The following is a 19,725-nucleotide window of genomic DNA, read 5'->3' on the forward strand; positions in this document are numbered from 1 at the left end:
TCTTGCAGCATCCTTGACCATGGCCCCTCGATGAACAAGGGGTAAGAAGCTGCAATTTCCTTATAACATTATTTGGATCTTTTGAAAGCTTCAATTGCTTTGATCAAACATTGATGGCATTCTTGAAAGCATGGAAAGTTTCATGCAACTTTTACATGACCAACATAACCAGCATGTTTGGATGTGTAATAACCTTCTCAAGCTAACCGATCAAATGAAAAAGTAAATCTATTTGCTCCACAAAACCATCCTTCCAACTGGAACTTGGCCAATTGCTCTTGAAAGTTGGTATCGGTGAGGATAATTCACTCTTGCATACCTAGCCTTTGAATAATCCCAAAGCGATTGCGCATTTTTATATTTACCTAAGGTGGCAAGCACCTTATTTATGAGGAGAGAGATTATGGTAGCCAAAGATGCCTAATTTGAGGCAAGAAACTTTCACACTGCACCTTGATTTCCATCTTCTAGGAGTGGCCTAGTACCTTTGAAATACTCCCAATAAGACTACATCTCCAAGATAAGCTTCATACATTGTTTCCTACCGTCAATCTGCTTAATGCTAAGATCAAAAGGGGATGAAATGTCTAATGATAAAAAGGGCAACAATAATGAAAAGAAACTACAAAGCACATATGTAAGAGTTGAAAATGCGCGTTTGACATTGGGATGCCAAAAACTACACTAAACAATTAACTAAAATTTTCACTCGTTTTTAAAAAAAAGTTGAAAACTACTAAATTATGGCACAGTTGAGCTACTAAAACATGGAGGAAAATGATGCCACGTGCTACTAGGAGCTCAAGTGCAATTCCATTGCCTTAGATTGCAATTACACATCATCAACCTTGTTGTTAACCCACAAAGGGGGAACTTCAAAATCTACTACAAATGCAGCCTCCCACTACCATGAATAGTCATGAAGGATGACAAAATGACTAAAGCATGCTAAACTAGCAAGCATGATCTACTTTCAACACCAATGACTCCACCCTCTTAGCACTAGGCTCAATGTACTTTATTGGTATCACATGCCATGATAGCTTCATCTTACTTCCCAAAAATGATAGATAATTGACATCAAGTGTAGCTTGTATTCAAGTAAACCTTACTATGATCAATTCAACCATGTAGTCTCAGTAAGAACCAATAGATTGAAAAATATACTCCAGTGCATCTTAGCTAGGGAGCCAAAAATTTTGATGCATACTTGAAGATAATGAATCCTTCAACATATATTAATCATTCTAGCACATTATCACCAAACATTAGCTTGAACCTATAATGTTTGCATTCAATCAATCTTCTCTAATCATCGAACAAGATGGAGACAACCCATGCCCAATGCAAGATTTGCAAATGGCCATGTCTATGGAAGAAAGTCCTCAACTCAAAGTTGATGTACCATTTTAATCGTTACAATAAAAAGAATTGAAAGGTCCTCCTTCATTAGTCCTTGGTGAAAGTTGATTAAGTTCTAAACCTTGAAACATGGATGCTACATGAAGAAAGACTCAAATCGGATATTTCTCTCATCAAATATAGAATGCATTAACAATGTGAAAACACTTCAAAGCTCCGAATATACTTGCAACAACACATTTCTATCAATTTTCACCACAAGCTGAAAAACAACAATAGCATGTTATTCTGTTTTGCATGAACATCATATTCATGTAGATTACAACCCAATAACATGCAATTATTTCTAATTAGCTTGGTTAAAAGTTCAAAGACTAAGGCTTTTTGACAGGCATGCATCATGGCATAAAACAAGACAAATTGGCAAGCCTCAGTAGCACTCGCAGTCAGTACGGATACAATATGGTAGACTAAATCATAATTAAAATCCTCTGGCAAGGCTATATCCTTAGCAGCAAACCAGTTCTTCTACAAGGACTCTAGCGCCTATTTTATGGTACCAGCATGTAAGTATGCAAGAGGACCTGATGGGAACGCTTTCAACTAAGGTATTATATATTCAGAAACTATAAATTTATGTTGTTAAACTTCATAGATGAATATGGAAGCTTTGAGACCATAGGGAATTTTAAGTATTTGCACAAGCAATTAAGTCTTAACATCCATTTTCCCAGGATTAAAATAGCTAGCATAGCATTTGGCATCACACTGGTTTTTGGCAGGTATAACCACTCTGCAACAATCTTTAGCTACGCCTCAACACTGCATCGAGAATGCATGTGAAAAGCAAGTGGCATGAGTCCATTTCGTTGGTTGCCACATATAACTACATGATACAAGAGTAAAACTTGGAATGCCCTCCTCCTTGGGAAAGAACCCTTCAAAGAACTCATAACTATCAACAATTAATGTGTACTGGATGCCTTACAAGTTGTAAAGCCTGTATATGAAAGACTACATTGTTCCCTTGTTACATGTTGACTTCAAAACCTTCAAGACGATGTAGCTTTATTAGTGTTGCAATAAGCAATCTCTGCCTCAAGAAATTTTAGCTCACAACACAACTAAGTATTAGTCCAAGAGAGTTTGAGACATTGGATGAATTCAAGCTCGTGAAGAAATCAAGCAACAATCATCTTGATGATGATGATTGCCTTCAATTAAAGTCACCCTGTTCACTAGTCTTGCTTTTACTGTGCCTTTGGGATTGATGCGACACTTGCATAGCAAAAACCGTAAATTTGTCCTTTGTCTCCTTATATAAGAATCAAATGATCTACTTTCAAAAGAAATGTTTCACTTGCTCTTTCCAGCTGACAACATATTCATCTTTCCTCTCTCTATGTTCTTGATTTTTCTCTCTCAATTATGTCAGTATCACAGATAATTTGCATATATAATATGGAAGTGTGAATGCTGGAGAGAAGAGAATTACATGTAATTGGGCCTTCACTGCCATGCCGACTTGCCAATTTATTATGTCACATCAAGTGTGGTGCTGCAATACTCCAGAAAAAAAAAATTGAGCAATATACTAGCCTTATATTTTTTCTGTAATGTCAATGATGTCAGGTTAGCCCCATTGCATAATCTACCTGTTTCCAGGCGTACAAATGTGGTGGCCAACCTGTTCACACACTAATACAACAATGGAACATGTAAAGTTTGTTTGGCGAATCCTGCTTCTAATATTGTGAAAGGGCTATTTCTATCAAAATTACAATGCTCATATCATGACCAAGGCTTTGAATGAAGCAGAATTTATCTGCAGCAGATAATGAGTCACCTGGGATAAATGTGTTAAGGACTACAAACCACATGGCAGTCCTATCAAAGCCCTTGAAAAGCTTCCACCTTTAATTTCTCTATAATTTCAGAGTGGTTATCCTTCCCTTCTTTACTCTCTTTTGGATCTCTAGGTTCATTAGTTGGCAAGGTTCCAACAGCAGTGTCAATAGAGCTAAGCGAACTGCTTTGATGAAGCCCATCAGGAGAGGTCCCTCTATTTAAAAACCGTTTGATTAAACCCCGTAAAAATGGAGCCATAGTGTCTGGCTCATGCTCATGAAAGTACATAATACCTCCCATGCAAAGACAGAAAAGGGCCACCTGCAAAAGGCATAACCTACAGTAAATAATACTACTGCAACCACTAAACTTCCAAGTGAGTGTCCTAGAAAGAATCATGTTCCCAACAAAGCCAGAGTTTGGAGTGATTACAAAACCAAAAATGAAACACACTATACTCACTTCAGCATGCCTGATATCTGGTAGCAAATGCCTGTTCACCAAAATATACCACAGAGAGTCTGCTGCACGTGGAAGTACATAGAGTGCCAATTCTGCTCTCCGACTCTTCTTCTCCAGTAGAACAGACAAGGAAGCCAGAGCTCCACCAAACCAGTAGACCAATTTGTGGTCCTTGGTAACCACCTTCCTTTGTAGACATATATAACTCTGCCCCAACAGACATTGCCACATCAGATCATCTGAATCACTGGAGATCAGGTCATTAAAAACCCTTACCTATGGGTTTAGTGAAATCTATACTTGATAAATTCCCACAAATACAGAGATGAAGCATGTAGAACGAACTGCTCCTTTGAAAGCCGTCCAAAATGTATGTACAGGGGCTTGCATAAACTGCAAAAGATGACGTAAAATGTACAATACCTAAAAACTGTGTTTCTAATAACTACAAAACACAACATATCCAAAGAGCTGTAAAACTTTTTCTATTCCTTCCCGAACCATGACATAACAGTTATTAAGCCAGTCAAAGCATAGGACAGGGAAGCACACATGCACACGAAAACATTGGCAATCAAAGAGAAATGAAGGCTGCAAGCTTCTAAAAGGAAGCTTGTTTGTTACCTTTTGTAGATTCAAGACAACGAAAGGTACAAAGGTGAGTGACATGTAAAGTGGAAATGTTTTCTTGAAGGTGGCACGGGCTGCTTTACTTGTTTGTCCCATACAAGACAATGTCTCTGGGTGTATAGCTGAGCAAGGAATAAGTGCACAATCAGGCCGCAGCTCAAAGGGGGCACCACCAGTCTTGCTAGAAACAAAGTCAGACAAAGCTGCTACATCAACAGGTTCCCTTCGACAGCTTTCACGGACAGCCTTCAGCACAGGCTTTGCAATAGGCCCAGTTTTGACAATAAATTCTAGATACGACTCAGGCAATGTCTCAGGCCGCATTACATATGCATACATAACCTGTCAAAGAAAATCGTGTCAACATTTTCCTGTGTCTAACAAAGATGATGAAGAACCAGCACCACACATACCTGAGCACATGCAATAGCAAATAACAAGGTGTCGCCATGTCTCCAGTGACTGCCCCACAGATGAAACTTGTTTTTTGATTTTGCTGAATTGTACACACACTGCACAAACAATGGAGAACTCAAAGAGAAGTTTTAGGCATAGCAAGACAAGCTAGGGTATCATCAAACCAGAAGAAAGAAAGAATGTTACCTGTGCAAGCCTAGCAAGAAGATACAAAGCAAAAGTTCGCCTCCTGCTAGGATCATCCAATGCCAAAATGGAGAGGCCAGCAACGGCACCTGCAATAAGCCTACACATCCCCAAGGTCCCTCCCACAAGGCAATATGAACAAAGCATTCAGCAAAAACAGATCCATACACGTCTCACTCTGAGCACATTATCACATACTCATTTGATGGAGTCTCTTTGTTTCTCAATCTTCGCAGGATGCAACGCATTGCATGATAACCTCCAGTAAATCCACCAAATAGAAGACCAGTACGACAAGCTTCTTCCCTTACAATCAGATTCTTTTCTGATACGAGAAGCTGAAATAGCATGTTTCATGTTAGGTTCCCAGATGCATAACTAAACCCAGTGACACATCATAACTAGCACCATAAACCATATCACTAGTATGACTTATTATTTTTATGCCGCTGAATGATATAAGAATCAGAAATAGGTACCATGAAGTCAGTACTGATGAGAATCAAATGTATGAGTTTGATTAGAAGACAATCCATTATGTGATATCATCATAAAGTGCACACCATATGCACAGCGTAAACTCTAAAGAAAGCAGCTATTTTTGCCAATAGTACCATGTAGCAATATATCTATGCACAGAGAGAGAAAGAAATAAACACAATGTCAGAACATAAATAGGGAAACTGGACCAAAACAGGGTCCCATACTGCTACACCTTCAGGTACACATTTGGCAGCCACTGTTGTAAAAATTCAGTTAATATCAAGCAATGGCAACCCAAAATGACTTACTAAAAATGTTTGGGGACTCGGACAAATTGGATAGCGCAATTTATCCAATGTGGGCATACCTAATGAGGCATGTTTTAGTTGCCAAGCAATTTTGGGTTTATATATCTGGTTCCAAGGTTAGGCAGGCATGCCATGTTACAAGAATGTTGCAGGCTCATCCAGTTCATCCACTATCACAAGTGGATCTTCTGCTCTAGCTCCTGCTACACACCTCATTGCTAATTAGTTGAGATGGGATAGAAGAGATGCCCAGGCACTTGCACTTTCCGCAACAAGAGATAGGTTATTCCACACATTCAATCATCCACAACAGCCATGCAGGCATGGGATGTCCTTGATTCTTTGTATCAAGTGTGTAATGAAGCTCTTGTTGTCTATTCATGCAAGCATCTTGAGATAGAGCACATGATAGAAGGTGACTCAATGGATGCATACATTACACATGTTAAGGACCTAAAGGAGCAGCTTGCAAATTCAATGAAATTATTACTGATGTTTCTCTTGTTTCTACAGGCTGGCTGGTCTACTTGAGTCATATCAAAGTTTTGTCACTACACTCTGCTTTCTTGCATAAGAAAATGCCAATGCATACACATTTGACGAGTTGGTTTCATTGTTGTTGTAAGAGGAGCAATCATAGGTGAATCGCTTCAACGTGACTATGGAAAATCAAGCATTTACAGCCAGCCATAGGAACAAATGAAAATCATGGCAGCCATCAAACTCAATTCCCAGATTCTTCAAGCATCAAGGATGAGGGTGCCAAAAAGAAGAGAGATAATTATTGCAAGAAAAAAGGAACATGTCATTTAGGATTGCAAAAAGAGAATTGCTAGTGAAAAGAAGCAACAATCAAGCATGACTATTGCTAAAAATATAACAAGTATGAAGGATGCAGAAGCACATTTAGCAAGTTTGGACATTAGCCAATCTTATGCTTTTGTTGTGCATTGTCCCCATGATCCTTCTTCCAATGCTCATGGCTTGTCAATGGCTGAAAACAACAATACAGAGTATTTTGATAGGGCTATTAAAAGTGTAGCATAGGAACTAAGTAAGCAAGGGTGCATAAGGGAAGGTTAGGTGTGAATGAGTTGTAAGGGGAAGGGAAACCCTAACCCTAGCCCACGGCTATATAAACAACCTGGAGGTTACTCTCAAAGGTAGAGAGAGTGTACCAATTGTACTTGTGAGCATTAAGCAAGATTTCCTTCTTGTACTTGAGCTCTCCCTCTTGTGTACACATCCTTTGGCTCTCACTCTGCTTTTTCAACATGGTATTAGAGCCATCTGTAACAAGCTCCCTCCAACGCCACCCTTACCTAAGTGCACAAGAAGACCTCATTCTTCTCACTTCACCTTCTTCTCCACCATATCCAACCTTGACCACCAATCAATGGAGGACCTAGGGAGAGAAAAGGAGGTAATGTTTCTACCTCGTTTCTTCTAAAGATCTTTTCTCCTACTTGGGCACAACAACACAACACGATAAAGCCAAACATTGTCCACAACAGAGGCCGGCATTGCAACAAACACAAAAACAGACGCAATTTTAACAGCGCAAAGATCAATGAGGTTCAATGGGTTGCAAGGGGCACAATCATCCAAGCCACCATAGGGCATTTGTAGCCCCTCAAGCGGGCTATCTCCACCTCCAAGGATTTCTGGAAATTATATCTCTATTGCTCACACTGAGCCAAACCCTAACTATGGGTCCTGGCAGCCATGAAAGCTTCATTGCAAGCTTTAGGGTTTTCTTAAACCCAATCGTTATTCCAACTCTAACAGTGATTTTAATCGCTAATTAACCTTCTCTTGAGCTCATTGCAAATCTATAAGCTCCATCTCAGGGTTGGACACACTTGGTGGATATTATTAAGTTTATCAAAAAGCCGACATATAGTATGAGATGAGTGCTTGTAAGCATTGATGCTATATTTCTCAGTCATGATCTTGTTTTCAATCAGTATGTGGAAAATGTTTTATGCTAAATCTCAATCTTGAGGAGATTAGTTTTTACCTTAACCGTATTCATTAAAGTGCTCAATTGTCATCATTCTTCTTGACCCTTGTAAGGCTGTGTCAAGTATAAACACACAGACCGTCTTCTTCTCTTCATCAGATCTATTTATCCAAGTTCACATCAATTGTTGCTTCTGCTTGCAAGGCCAAACTTATAAAGAAATAGACACTGCCACTGCCATTGTGTAATCTATAAGACCTTCCTATCATGGCCTATGTTGATGTGAAGCGTTAAATCCAAAAGTTTGATAGGAGAGACTTCCACCCATGGCAGGTGTTAGTAAAATATAAAATGACAGAGAGAGGCTACTAGCCATTCATTAAAGGGACAAAATCCATTGATCCATCCAATCCTATGGATGTTAAAGACGATGAAAGAGCCCAATCCATAATAATGTTGTACCTAGATAAATCTTTAATTCACCATATTGACCAACTTGCAATTGCAAAAGAGAAATGACATGAGCTTGAGAAATTGTATCGTGCAAGAGGGAAGAATTCCAACATCTTCCTCAAAATAGAGTTCTTCAACTTGGAATACAAGCAAAGAGAAGACCTAGGAAAGTTTATTTCCCACATGAAGGGTCTGATGGCTTAATTAGCTTCAATTCAAGCTCTAATTGCTAAAGAAGATGCCATTGCAATACTCTTGAAAGCAATAAGAAAAGTATTTTCAACTCTTGTCACCACTCTAACAAATGTACCAAATCCTACACTTGAAGGTGTCATTCAGTCTTGTTTGGATGAGAAGAAAAGAAACCAAGCAGAAGGCAACACTAGCTCAGCATCTACCTCGACAAATCAACTCTTAGTCCACATTGTGACTACTAAATGTTCATTTTGCAATAAAAAGAAACATATTATAAGCAGCTACTGGAAAAAATATCCCAACAAGATGAAGTGCAACAAATGTAAACAAACAAGGCATATCACTAGTAAATGTCCCAACTCTCATGAAGTTCCCAAAGAATTGGAGACCAACTATGTCTCCAAAGCACCTGATGACCAACTTTTCTAGTCCCAGTTGTACCATCTTTCCGTAAACATCCTTGTAGCCTATTTTATGTTGGGATGTAAAGGTCCTTTATTCACCTCCGTGTATTGTGTATGTGTATTATTATGTTGTACATGTGAATGAACCCTTACGAGCCCTAAGTACAAATACGTTTTATTCTTTGGGTACCAACACATTGTGGATACACCCAAATCAGCTCATACTCTCTCTGTCACTCTTACTCTCACTCACCTGCACACTTTCCTTGTTGCAAATCTTCACGCTTCTGCTACCGCACACTCAACAAAAAGTATCAGAGCTTCGGCTAAGGTGTTCGCACTCCTCGAAGTCCATGCGAGACATCTCCAGTGTTTCGCTCGCGCGAAATCATCAGGTCATTACTTCGGCTGTTCGCTCAGGTCAGGTCACCACTGATTTCAGGTACATGTGCGTGCTGCATTGTCAGTCGACAATCCAGAAACCCTAAATCTACAGAGGCAACGTTAGATTCTATCATGTTTTGTGTAGGCAACAGGTCATTTCTGACCTGGCAGGCAAGCAACATGTTGTTTTGAACTAGGCGACAGGTTCTCAAATCACTGGTCACGACTGATAGGCAACTGGTGGCGACAAGTCACGACAGCAGGTGGCTAGTCAATGAGAGTAGATTCATCACTTTCCAGGCATTTTTTGTCTTTCTTTTTTTTAAATTTCTTGCAAGCAAGCCCCCTGCTCTGATGGATGGGGGTTCGCACGTGGAAGCACAGTTTTCAGATTTTGCAAATTTGAGCCTGGAAATTTGGGGCTTTTTCCAATTTTGATGTTGTTTATGCTTGACAGTGACATTTGTATCAGTAATTGCAAACATTGTGCATGTCGACCTTAGTTAAATTGGTAATTTTGTCAAATTTATTGGAATTTTGCTCATCCGAGTAAAATTTCTTGACATTGGACTCGGAAAAATTGGGGCTTTCATGTATTGATGAAATTTTGCTCAGTTGGGTCAGATTGGCTGACATTTACACACTGTTGGACCTGGAAATTTGGGATTTTGTGCAAATTTTGGTAAATTTCTGTAGTATTTTCCCATGTGGTGGCTGGTTTATGTAAAAACAGCAAAGGTTTATTGTTGGTTGGGCAAGAAAAGCATTCTATTTACTGGTTTAGCTTGTGCTCGTGCAGTTTAGTGCATTTATACTTGTGTTTATAATAAAAATGGTTGCAACTTCTTCAAGTTCTCACATTAAGAGTTTGATGAAAATCAAACCATTTGGTGGTCAGGGTTTTGACCTTTGGAAAGACCATATGTAGGGCATATTGTTCTTAAAGGATTGGAGGATGCTTTGCAAAAAGATAAACCCGCACAAAAGTCTGATGCAATTTGGGCCAAATTCAGCAAAAAGGCCATGGCTTATATAAAGATGGGTGTCACTGATGACATTTGACAGACATTAAGGGCTTAAATACTGGTCATGCAATATGGGAGAAGTTTACCTATGAGATCACCACACCTGTTAATTAGGTGCATTTAATCCGCGAGTTGGTGAATATGCAGTTGGATAAGTCCAAGTCTGCAGCTGAGCACTTGAGTGCATTTACTAGTATTTTAAATCAGCTCAAGGATGCTAATTTGGACTTTGATGATAAGCTGAGGGCGATCTTTCTAATCATGACACTACCTGATTCCTAGGAGACCTTGGTAGTTTCTCTCAATAATAACCCCAATTTCTCATATGATGGTGTGAGGGGTTCAATCTTAAATGAAGAAATTAGACATAAGTCTAGTGGAGAAGGCAACAATTCAGCTTACAATGTTAGAGATAGGGCTGAAAAGAAAAATGCAAATGTTGGAGAGAGAAGCAGAAGCAAGAGCAAAGGAAAGGAAAAGAGTGATGTTACTTACTATCATTGTAGTCAGAAGGGCTACAAGAAGCCTGATTGCAAGTATTACAAGAAGGAACAAGAGAGAAAGAAGAATGCAGAAGACAAAAAGAAGAAAGAGGATAAGACAGATGCATTTGAGCCAACCAAAGTCAAGGAAAAGGCCAATGTGGTCTCTAGTCGCAAAGGCTAATGTACTATGTGCAAGATTATGATGCCCTTGTATATCACATGCAAGATATGCAAATTACCAAGGCCGATGTGATTGATGCACTTTTGTCAGTTGATGATGGTGTCACTCAGACTTGGATTGTAGACTCTAGTGTCTCTTTCCATGTAACTCCTTGCTTGGAGTGTTTTGCTATGTTCAATGCAAGCAGTTATGGGAAAGTATATGTTGAAAATAACCATGCTTGCAACATTGATGGGATAGGCACTGTACACTTGTCTTTGGATAATGGGCAAGAGCTTGTGTTGAAAGATGTTAGATATGTGCATGGCATCAAGAAGAGTTTACTATCTATTGGATAGCTTGACTTGCATAGTTACACTACACTGTTTTTGTGGTGGTTTTTGGAAATTTAAAAAGGGTTCCATGCTGATTGCAAAAGGAACCAAGAAGGGCACCATGTATTGTCTGCACTCTAAAGCTTTAAATGGCAAGTTTCTTGCAGTTGCTGAAATTGGCTGTCATTTAGAGTTGTGGCACGAGAGATAAGGCCATATGAGCCAGAAAGGACTTGATGTCCTTACCTCTTTAAAGAGGGTTGATGGAAAAGGCTCTAAACTTGATTTTTGTAATGATTGTCTGTTTGGAAAGCAAATGAAAAATTCCCTTTACTTTGGTGTCTCCTATAAGTCCAATGTCTTGGACTTAGTGCATTCTGATGTATGTAGTATACCTGTGAAATAGTTAGGTGGTGCTGCATATTTTGTCTCTTTTATTGGTGATTGTTCCAAGAAGATTTGGGTTTATCTGTTGAAAAGAAAAGTGAAGTGTTTGTTGTTTTTAAAACTTTCATGCATTTGTGACCACTCAATCAGGTAGAAAGCTGAAATGCTTGAGAACTGATAATGGGAGTGAGTTCACATCTACTGAGTTTTAAGTCTTTTTGTGACTTGCATGGAATCAAGAGGAAGCTTATAGATCCTTACAGCCCTTCCTCAAATGGTGTGGCAGAAAGATACAATATGACTTTATGTGAGAGAGTGCGGTGCATACTGTCCACTGCTAATCTCTCTCATGAATTTTGGGAGAGACACTTAAAACAGCGGTTCACATTTGCAACCACTCTCCAAACAGGTCCTTAAATAATGGCATCCCTAAGGAGGTTTGGCCTAGCAAATCGGCCTCATATGACCATTTACAGATATTCGGTTGTGATGCTTTTGTGCATGTTAGAGATGAGCTAACGAGTAAACTTGACCCCAAAATCCACCAAATGCATTTTCATGGGCTATGGTGATGAGGGTGAATTTGGCTATAGAGCGTGGTTACCACAGTCCAAGAAAATTGTTCGCAGCCGTAATGTTGTGTTTAATGACGCAAAGTTGCTGAAAAGTACTTTAGCCTCTGATGAAGACATAAAAATATCAAATTTCAAAATTTGCAGCCATCTATTACTTCAAATGATGAGCCTCACGATGTTGTACCACAAGCTGAAACTGATGATCAGCCGGTTATTTTTAAGCCAAATGATGATGGACAGCAAATAGAAGCACAAGGTGGTCATGGACAGCAAGATAGACTTGTTGATTATGAAAATGTAGGTGCTGGAAATGAAAATGAAGGTGCTGTACAACATGAACAACATGCTGAAAATGGCTTACAGTAGCCAATAAATGCTGAAAATAACATGCCTCCACATGTAGACCCAATTCCTAAGAATGTAGATCATTGGGTACATAGGTCTACATGCTTAATAAGGCAACCACATAGATATGACCCCTCTTTGACTATGTGATACTTACAAATGAGGGTGAGCCTCTTATATATAAAGAGACCAAGTCATGCAAATTCAATAGGAAGTGGGAGCTAGCTATGCAAGAAGAGATTAAATCTCTATATGCTAATAATACTTGGGATCTTTTGTCGTTGCCCAAAGAAAGAAAGCCTCTTCCAAACAAATGGGTTTACAAAGTAAAGCCAGTTGATGGGAAACCCAAGTACAAGGCAAGACCGGTTGCCAAAGGGTATGCATAGAAGGAAGGGATTGACTTCCAAGAGGTCTTCTCACCTGTTGTGAAGATGACCACTCTATGTGTGCTTTTTGCTCTCACTGTTGTATTGGATTTAGAGCTGTACCAAATGGATGTGAAAACAGCTTTTCTGCATGGTGACATTGATTAGGAGATCTACATGAAACAGCCCAAGGGCTTTGTAGTTCCTGGAAAAAAGCAATTGGTGTGTAAACTAAAACACAACTTATATGGGCTGAAGCAAGCACCACAGCAACGGTACAAAAATTTTGACACTTTTATACTCTCTCATGGGAATCATTGTTTGTACATGAAAAAGGATACAGATGGCAACCCCATCATACTTGTTTGGTATGTGGATGATATGTTGCTAGCTGGGAAAAGAAATACTAGCTTGGATGCTCTCAAAGATCAGCTCAATTTAGCTTTCTCCATAAAAGATTTGGGGAATACATAGCATATATTGGACATGAGGATTCGTAGGGATAGAACGCAGAAATTGTTGTTCTTATCTCAAGAGAAGTACATTGAAAAGGTACTGGACAGATTTAACATAGCTGAATCTAAGCCTCTTGGGGTGCCCTTACCTCCACATCTTAAGCTTAGTAAAGCCAACAGCCCAAAAGATGACATGGAAGCCAATGCTATGAAGGGAGTTCCTTATGCATTAGCTTGTGGCTCTCTTATGTATGCTATGGTTGCTACTCATCCAAACATTGCTCATGCAGTGGGAGTTGTTAGCAAATTTATGTCAAATCCTGGCAAACCACATTGGGAGGCTGTCAAGTGTATTCTTAGATATCTAAAGGGTACACAAAGAAAGTGTATTTGCTATGGGCAGTGTGCAGTTAAGTCTGCACAGTTATTGTGATGCAGACATGGCAGGTGACTTGGACACTCACAGGTCCACTAGCGAGTATGTCTTTACAGTTGCTGAAGGGGCCAAGTTGCAGAACATCATAGCACTAAGTACTACTAAAGCTGAATACATAACGGCTACTGAAGTTTCTAAGGAAGCTATATATTTGAGCAGACTTACAGAGGATCTCGGCATGTCTATGAGTACTCCAGTATTGGGATGTGATAGCCAAAGTGTTGTGTATCTAGCTAAGAATGTCATGTATCATTCATGCATAAAGCATATAGATGTGCGATATCACTTTATCAGACAAATTCTGGAAGATGGTCTAATCACATTGACCAAGATCCAAACACAGGACAACCCTACAAATGTTTTCACTAAAAGTCTAAGCAAGGCTCAGCATGAGCATTGCATACGACTACTGGGACTTGGATAAAGGTTCACTTCGGACCTTTAAGTGGGAGGCTGTTGGGATGTAAAGGTCCTTTATTCACCTTCATGTATTATACACATGTATTATTATGTTGTACATGTGAATGCACCCTTATGGGCCCTAAGTATAAATACAATTTATTCTTTGTGTACCAACACATTGTGGGTACACCCAAATCAGCTCGTACTCTCTCTTTCACTCACACACTTCCCCTACTGCAAATCTTCACGCTTCCGCTAGCCGCACACTCAATATTTTATAAAGGCATCCAACTGCTTCATTGAGGTGGGAAACCATTTCCATGATGTGTAATCCAATGCCACCTTAGCATTGAGGGGGGATGTTAGAAGTGTGGCATAGGAACCCTACGTAAGCAAGGGTGCATGATGAAAGGTAAGGTGCGAATGATTTGAAGAGCAAGAGAAATCCTAACCGTAACCCACAATGAGGCTATATAAATAGCCTGGAAGTCACTTTCAAAGGTAGAGAGAGTGTACCAATTGTACTTGTGAGCAACACATTAAGAAAGATTTCCTTCTTATACTTTTTGAGCTCTCTCTCCCTCTAGTGCACACATCCTTTGGTTCTCACTCTACTTTTTCAACAAGGATTACCTCCAAGCACATAATATCCTTTCATGATTTGTTTATATCATATGAAAATGTACAAAAAATAGGGATCTATTACATGTGCTAATAATACTTTGTATGGAATCCGATCCATTAGACAGATTCCCACTGTTGCAATAAAAGGGAAAAATTATCATACTTGAAAAGGTTTTGTATATGCTTAGTATAAGGAAGAACTTGCTTTCAATTTTAGATATTGCATGTGTTGGTTTCATGGTTAAATTCCACATGGATCAATGTAGTGTCTATGACTAGTGTAATGGGGATGCCCTCGTCACTGGCATTTTGGACAATGGCCTATATCAGCTTGATATATATAAGAGAAGAGCATCAAACAATGCATTGCATGTTGATGCTACAATTATGGATGGCACCAAGTTGTGGCATGCTTGGTTTGGTCATCTCAACTATGACAGTTTACTTCATTTGAAAAACAAAAATATGGTGCTTGATCTGTTAGGTTAGGATTCAACATAGCACGCACATACACTCGCAATGAACAAGTGAACAACAAGAGAGGAGAGTGTTGGAAGATTCACATCCACTACGTAAAAACGGTATGAACGTACAATCCCTAAGGTATTAAGAGCACAGCCACTGATACATGTTCACACAAGAAAAAACCCTTCTCAAGCTAGAAGGTAAAAAAGTGCTCACGGATAAGTGTTTACACCATAACTTAGAAGGAATACGATTAAGTGTAGCAAACCCCCCTTGAGTGAATGATGTAAACGTAAATATGGAATAGGCAAATCAATCTCCAAATGGTATCAAACCTAGACCCTTGCAAAAATCTTCAAACTTCTCTCTAGAGAGAGCTTTTATAACACATCTACCAAGTTTTCCTATGTACAGACATAAACCAAGTTAATCTCGATTATCCCATGCATGGAGCCTCTCTCAGACATAATGATAATGCATCTCAATGTGCTTAGTACGAGCGTGAAAAACTGGATTCCTCACAACTGCCATGGCACTATGTCAGCGGAGTGCACAAGGATCAAGACACGTGATGTTGTGGTTCGCACAGTGAGAGAGTGAGTGCAAAGTAGAGAGTGAGAGAGAGAGAGCACAAGTATTCCCAACAACCTCCCACCTAAAGGCAATGTGCCTGAAGATAGAGGAAAGAATCAGCTAAGTCTATGTATATACAAAGCTGAAATACATATATACTATCCAATCCCCATTATTTGGTGGTAATGACCAAACCGCTTTGCTAGAAGACCCTTCGTGAGGAGGTCTATAAGGTTGTCATCGGTATATACCTTGACAAGCTCAATGCTCTTGCTATCAAGTACATCCCTGATAAAATGATACTTCACACGTATGTGCTTTGTCTTTGCATGAAAGACAGGATTTCGTGCTAGTATGATAGCACTCTCACTATCACAATGGAGGATAAGAACCTCTGTAATGCCAAGCTCTCTCACCATACATGAAAGCCATAAAGCCTCCTTACATGCCTCAGTGGCAGCCACATAATCTGCCTCTATAGTAGACAATGCAACACACTTCTGCAGCCTGGATATCCAAGAGACTGCTCCCCCTGTAAATGTAAACACATATCCTAAACTAGACTTCTTGCAACCAAGATGACCAGCATAGTCTACATCTGAGGCCAACAACAAATAACTTCTACTTCCCAAAGCAAATGTAAAAGTCCTTTGCGCCCTTAAGGTATCTCATGATACCCTTCACTGCTTCCCAATGCTTTTTGCGAGGATATACCATGTACCTGCTAATCACTCCCACAGCAAATACGATGTCAAGACATATAACAACCATAGCATACATCAAGCTACCAACAGCTGAAGCGTAAGGAATCTTGGCCATCTCAACCTTTCCATCATCAAATGTAAGGATGTCATCTACAATAAGTTTCACATGTGGAGACAACGGTATATCAATGGCTTTCCCCCCTCCATATTGAATCGCTGCAAAACCTTAGTAGCATACCATTGCTGTGATAGATAGAGAAGACCCTACCATCTATCCCTCAATATATGCATGCCAATGTAAACGCCCCGAACAACGTAGTATGCTTAACAATTATGATATTCGCTTGTTTTCGAGATTTAATATAAAAGAGAATGAACACTTAAAGCTGAAAATGAAAATTACTCACAAAATTACAGCCATGAAAATGTAAAAGTAATGGAGACAAGATTGAGGGTTGAAGATGGGCAAACCCCTTCCCCCCCCCGGGAAGAAATGTATTTCTGCTCAACCCAAGTCCCTTAGGGAAGAGCTCAATTACAATCAACTTGAGAGTGAGGAGAAGTAATTCTCACTCTCACAAGATCATGCAAAGATGTACAAACACACATGCATTATCTATTATGCAATGATAAGAACTGATTTCTTTACAGTATGAGAGAAGAAAGAGGGGAAATCAGCCTTTCTCCATCGTTGATCAGCAGTACATGGATAGGGCTTGCTTCTTGTTGCTAAAATGGAATAAAGAGCTCGAGAAGGAGGTGCTGTAATGAATTTACAGGCTTGTTGTCCTGTAAAACAATAGTGATAGAAGAGGGAATATGGAGGAATTCGATAATGGAGAAGTAGGGGATGATGATGGGGATGGATGGGGCCAGTTTCTGGCTATCTGTGGGTGCTGTACATGAGTTTACAGCAAAGAAAAATGATGCTGAATGAAGAAAAACGAGCTCTTATTTATAAGAGAGGGAAGAGCTAGTACAAAAGGGAAAAGTGGAGTAGCACAAGACAAGTGTCCAGCCACATGTCATGAGATGTGACAAGTGGTGGGACTCTTGGAAACTTGTGTGACAAGTGTCTTGACACTTGTCTCTTCTCTATGGCCTTCTTTTTTGGGCTAAATACTGTCAAGAATAGAAATAACCAAATTTAGTAAGCACAGTCATAGTACAGAATTTACTAATGACATCCCTATTTTTTAGGACTAGCATTTTTAGGCTAATTCGAGGCTCCTAAAATTTAGAGACCTCCTAAAATTTAGGGACCCCCCAATATGGATGTCATATGAAAGCTTTTTCCGTGTACATCGCAAAAACGGTATCAAAATCTTCACGTGACTTTCCTATGCAAAGAAATGTGCATTTCAAGCTTTCAGCCCACACATGCACATTGTACATGCATTTCATGATCATGCCATCTTGTTGATTGTAACTGTCTGTTCTGACGGATCTAGCCCACACTTCAAGGCATCAATCCTTTCTGTGTGCAAGTCTAACCCTGATATGCGTGAGTTCTGGTCACAGGTGCCCAATCGGGCCATATAGGTGAAAGTGTAAACTATCTTTTCTCTAACCCACCGCGTGGGTCCACCATAACCTGTGACCACTCATCAATGGCCAGCTCTAATGCACTTTTCTTTATATCTAATTGGCGCAAAGAAAACAAATTTAATAAATCATTATATAGACAAATTAATGAAAAAGGATACAAATTCTGTTTCTATAGAGTTGTGACAGCCCTCTGGCTTTTATTCAGCTATCCTCAACTGAAAAGCTTCTTGATATGGCTGAAGAATGTCTGGGTAATCCTTCATGAATTTTTCATCTACCCACTGTGCATCTGTTGTGGGTAGATTCTTGAATTTTAGTAAGAATTTTCGTGTCACAAGGCCACTTCTCGTGGTTCGATCCTTGTGAAACAAAATCTGTTCAGGTTCCAAGAGTTGCTCTATTTCTTCAACTTCTAAGGGATCTTCAGTAATGGGTTCCTTTGGTTTTGGTCCTATGTAAGGTTTTAGCAAACTTACATGAAAAGCATTGTGTATTTTCCAATGAGCAGGAAGCTCAAGTCGATAAGAAACTTCATTTATTTTCTCAATCACTTTGAAGGGTCCAAAGTATCTACTGGAGAGCTTTGGAAAAGATGAATTTTGACCGGAACCTTGTTTGAGCCTGCTTTTATCAAACTTTAGCAAGACATATTGACCTTTTTCAAAAGCCAAAGGTCTTCTTCATTTATTTGCTTGCTTCTTTTGTCGCTCTTGGGCAACTTTGATAGTGGCTCGAACTTGATCCATTGCTGTTTTTAAATCTGAAGCAAACTCATCAGTAGCAAAAATCTTATCTTTAGTACGAATAATTGGGGGAGGAATCACTTTACCCTGTACTATTTCATTTGGAGCTTTCCCTGTGGATGAGTGCACTGTATTGTTGTAAGCAAACTCCAATAATGGAAGAAATTTCTCCCATTGTGACTTATGTTCACTAACATAAGCTTTCAACATATCCAAAAGAGTGAGATTCATCACCTCTGTTTGGCCATCAGTTTGAGGATGAAAAGCTGAGGAGAACTTTAAAGTGATTTCCAAATTCTCAAATAAAGCACGCCAAAAGTTACTTGTGAATTTTGAGTCTCTATCTGAAATGATCTCAGAAGGCATACCATGTAATCTGAAGATATGTTGAATGAAAAGTCTTGCAGCTTGTGCGGATTTCAATGTTTTATGACATGGAATAAAATGTGATTGCTTGCTGAATCGATCAATTATGACCCAAATCATATCATGACCTTGAGGTGTTCTTGGAATACCTGAGATGAAATCCATTGTGATAGATTCCCATGGATCTTTGGGCACTGGAAGAGGTTGCAACAATCCTGGAGCCTTCTACCTATCATACTTGGATTTTTGGCATACTAGACAAGCCTCAATGAAGTTATGTGTATCTCTTCGTAACGTTGGCCAATAAAAGTAGCGCTCAATTGCACTTAGAGTGGCTGCCCTCCCTCTATGCCCTGCATAAGGGGGTTCATGACTTTCTTTAAGCACCTTTTGTCGAACAGAAAGAGCGACACAAAGGCGATTGTTCATGAGAAGATAACCGTCTTTGATGGAATAATCTGGATGAGAACCTCCTTGCTGTAAATTTGACCAAATTGCTGCAAAATCAGTATCTTCATCATAAGTATTCTTCATCGTTTGAAAATCTTCATGATGAGCCACTGTAATAGTTGCAATGCGAGGCACTCTAGAAAGTGCATCAGCAACTACATTTTGTTTCCCTGGAGTGTACATA

General features: G+C 39.4%; 1 protein-coding gene across 1 annotated transcript in view; it reads right to left on the reverse strand.

Annotated features, from left to right (window-relative positions):
* Window positions 1-2,936: 2,936 nt before the first annotated feature.
* Window positions 2,937-19,725, reverse strand: part of LOC148028479 (uncharacterized) — a 55,611-nt gene continuing 38,822 nt past the window's right edge. Inside the window, exons 2-8 of the mRNA XM_087688786.1 lie at window positions 5,104-5,243; window positions 4,906-5,005; window positions 4,716-4,814; window positions 4,297-4,644; window positions 3,973-4,065; window positions 3,673-3,879; window positions 2,937-3,531 (exon numbers count right to left, since the gene is read on the reverse strand). Coding sequence (XP_087544912.1) covers window positions 3,253-3,531; window positions 3,673-3,879; window positions 3,973-4,065; window positions 4,297-4,644; window positions 4,716-4,814; window positions 4,906-5,005; window positions 5,104-5,243 — 1,266 coding nt within the window. The 3' untranslated portion in view covers window positions 2,937-3,252. The remainder of the gene's footprint in view (window positions 3,532-3,672; window positions 3,880-3,972; window positions 4,066-4,296; window positions 4,645-4,715; window positions 4,815-4,905; window positions 5,006-5,103; window positions 5,244-19,725) is intronic.

Source organism: Lygodium microphyllum, chromosome 11 (genome assembly GCF_053477565.2).
Source record: "Lygodium microphyllum isolate KBCC chromosome 11, Lygodium_microphyllum_v1.1.10, whole genome shotgun sequence".
NCBI lineage: Eukaryota > Viridiplantae > Streptophyta > Polypodiopsida > Schizaeales > Lygodiaceae > Lygodium > Lygodium microphyllum.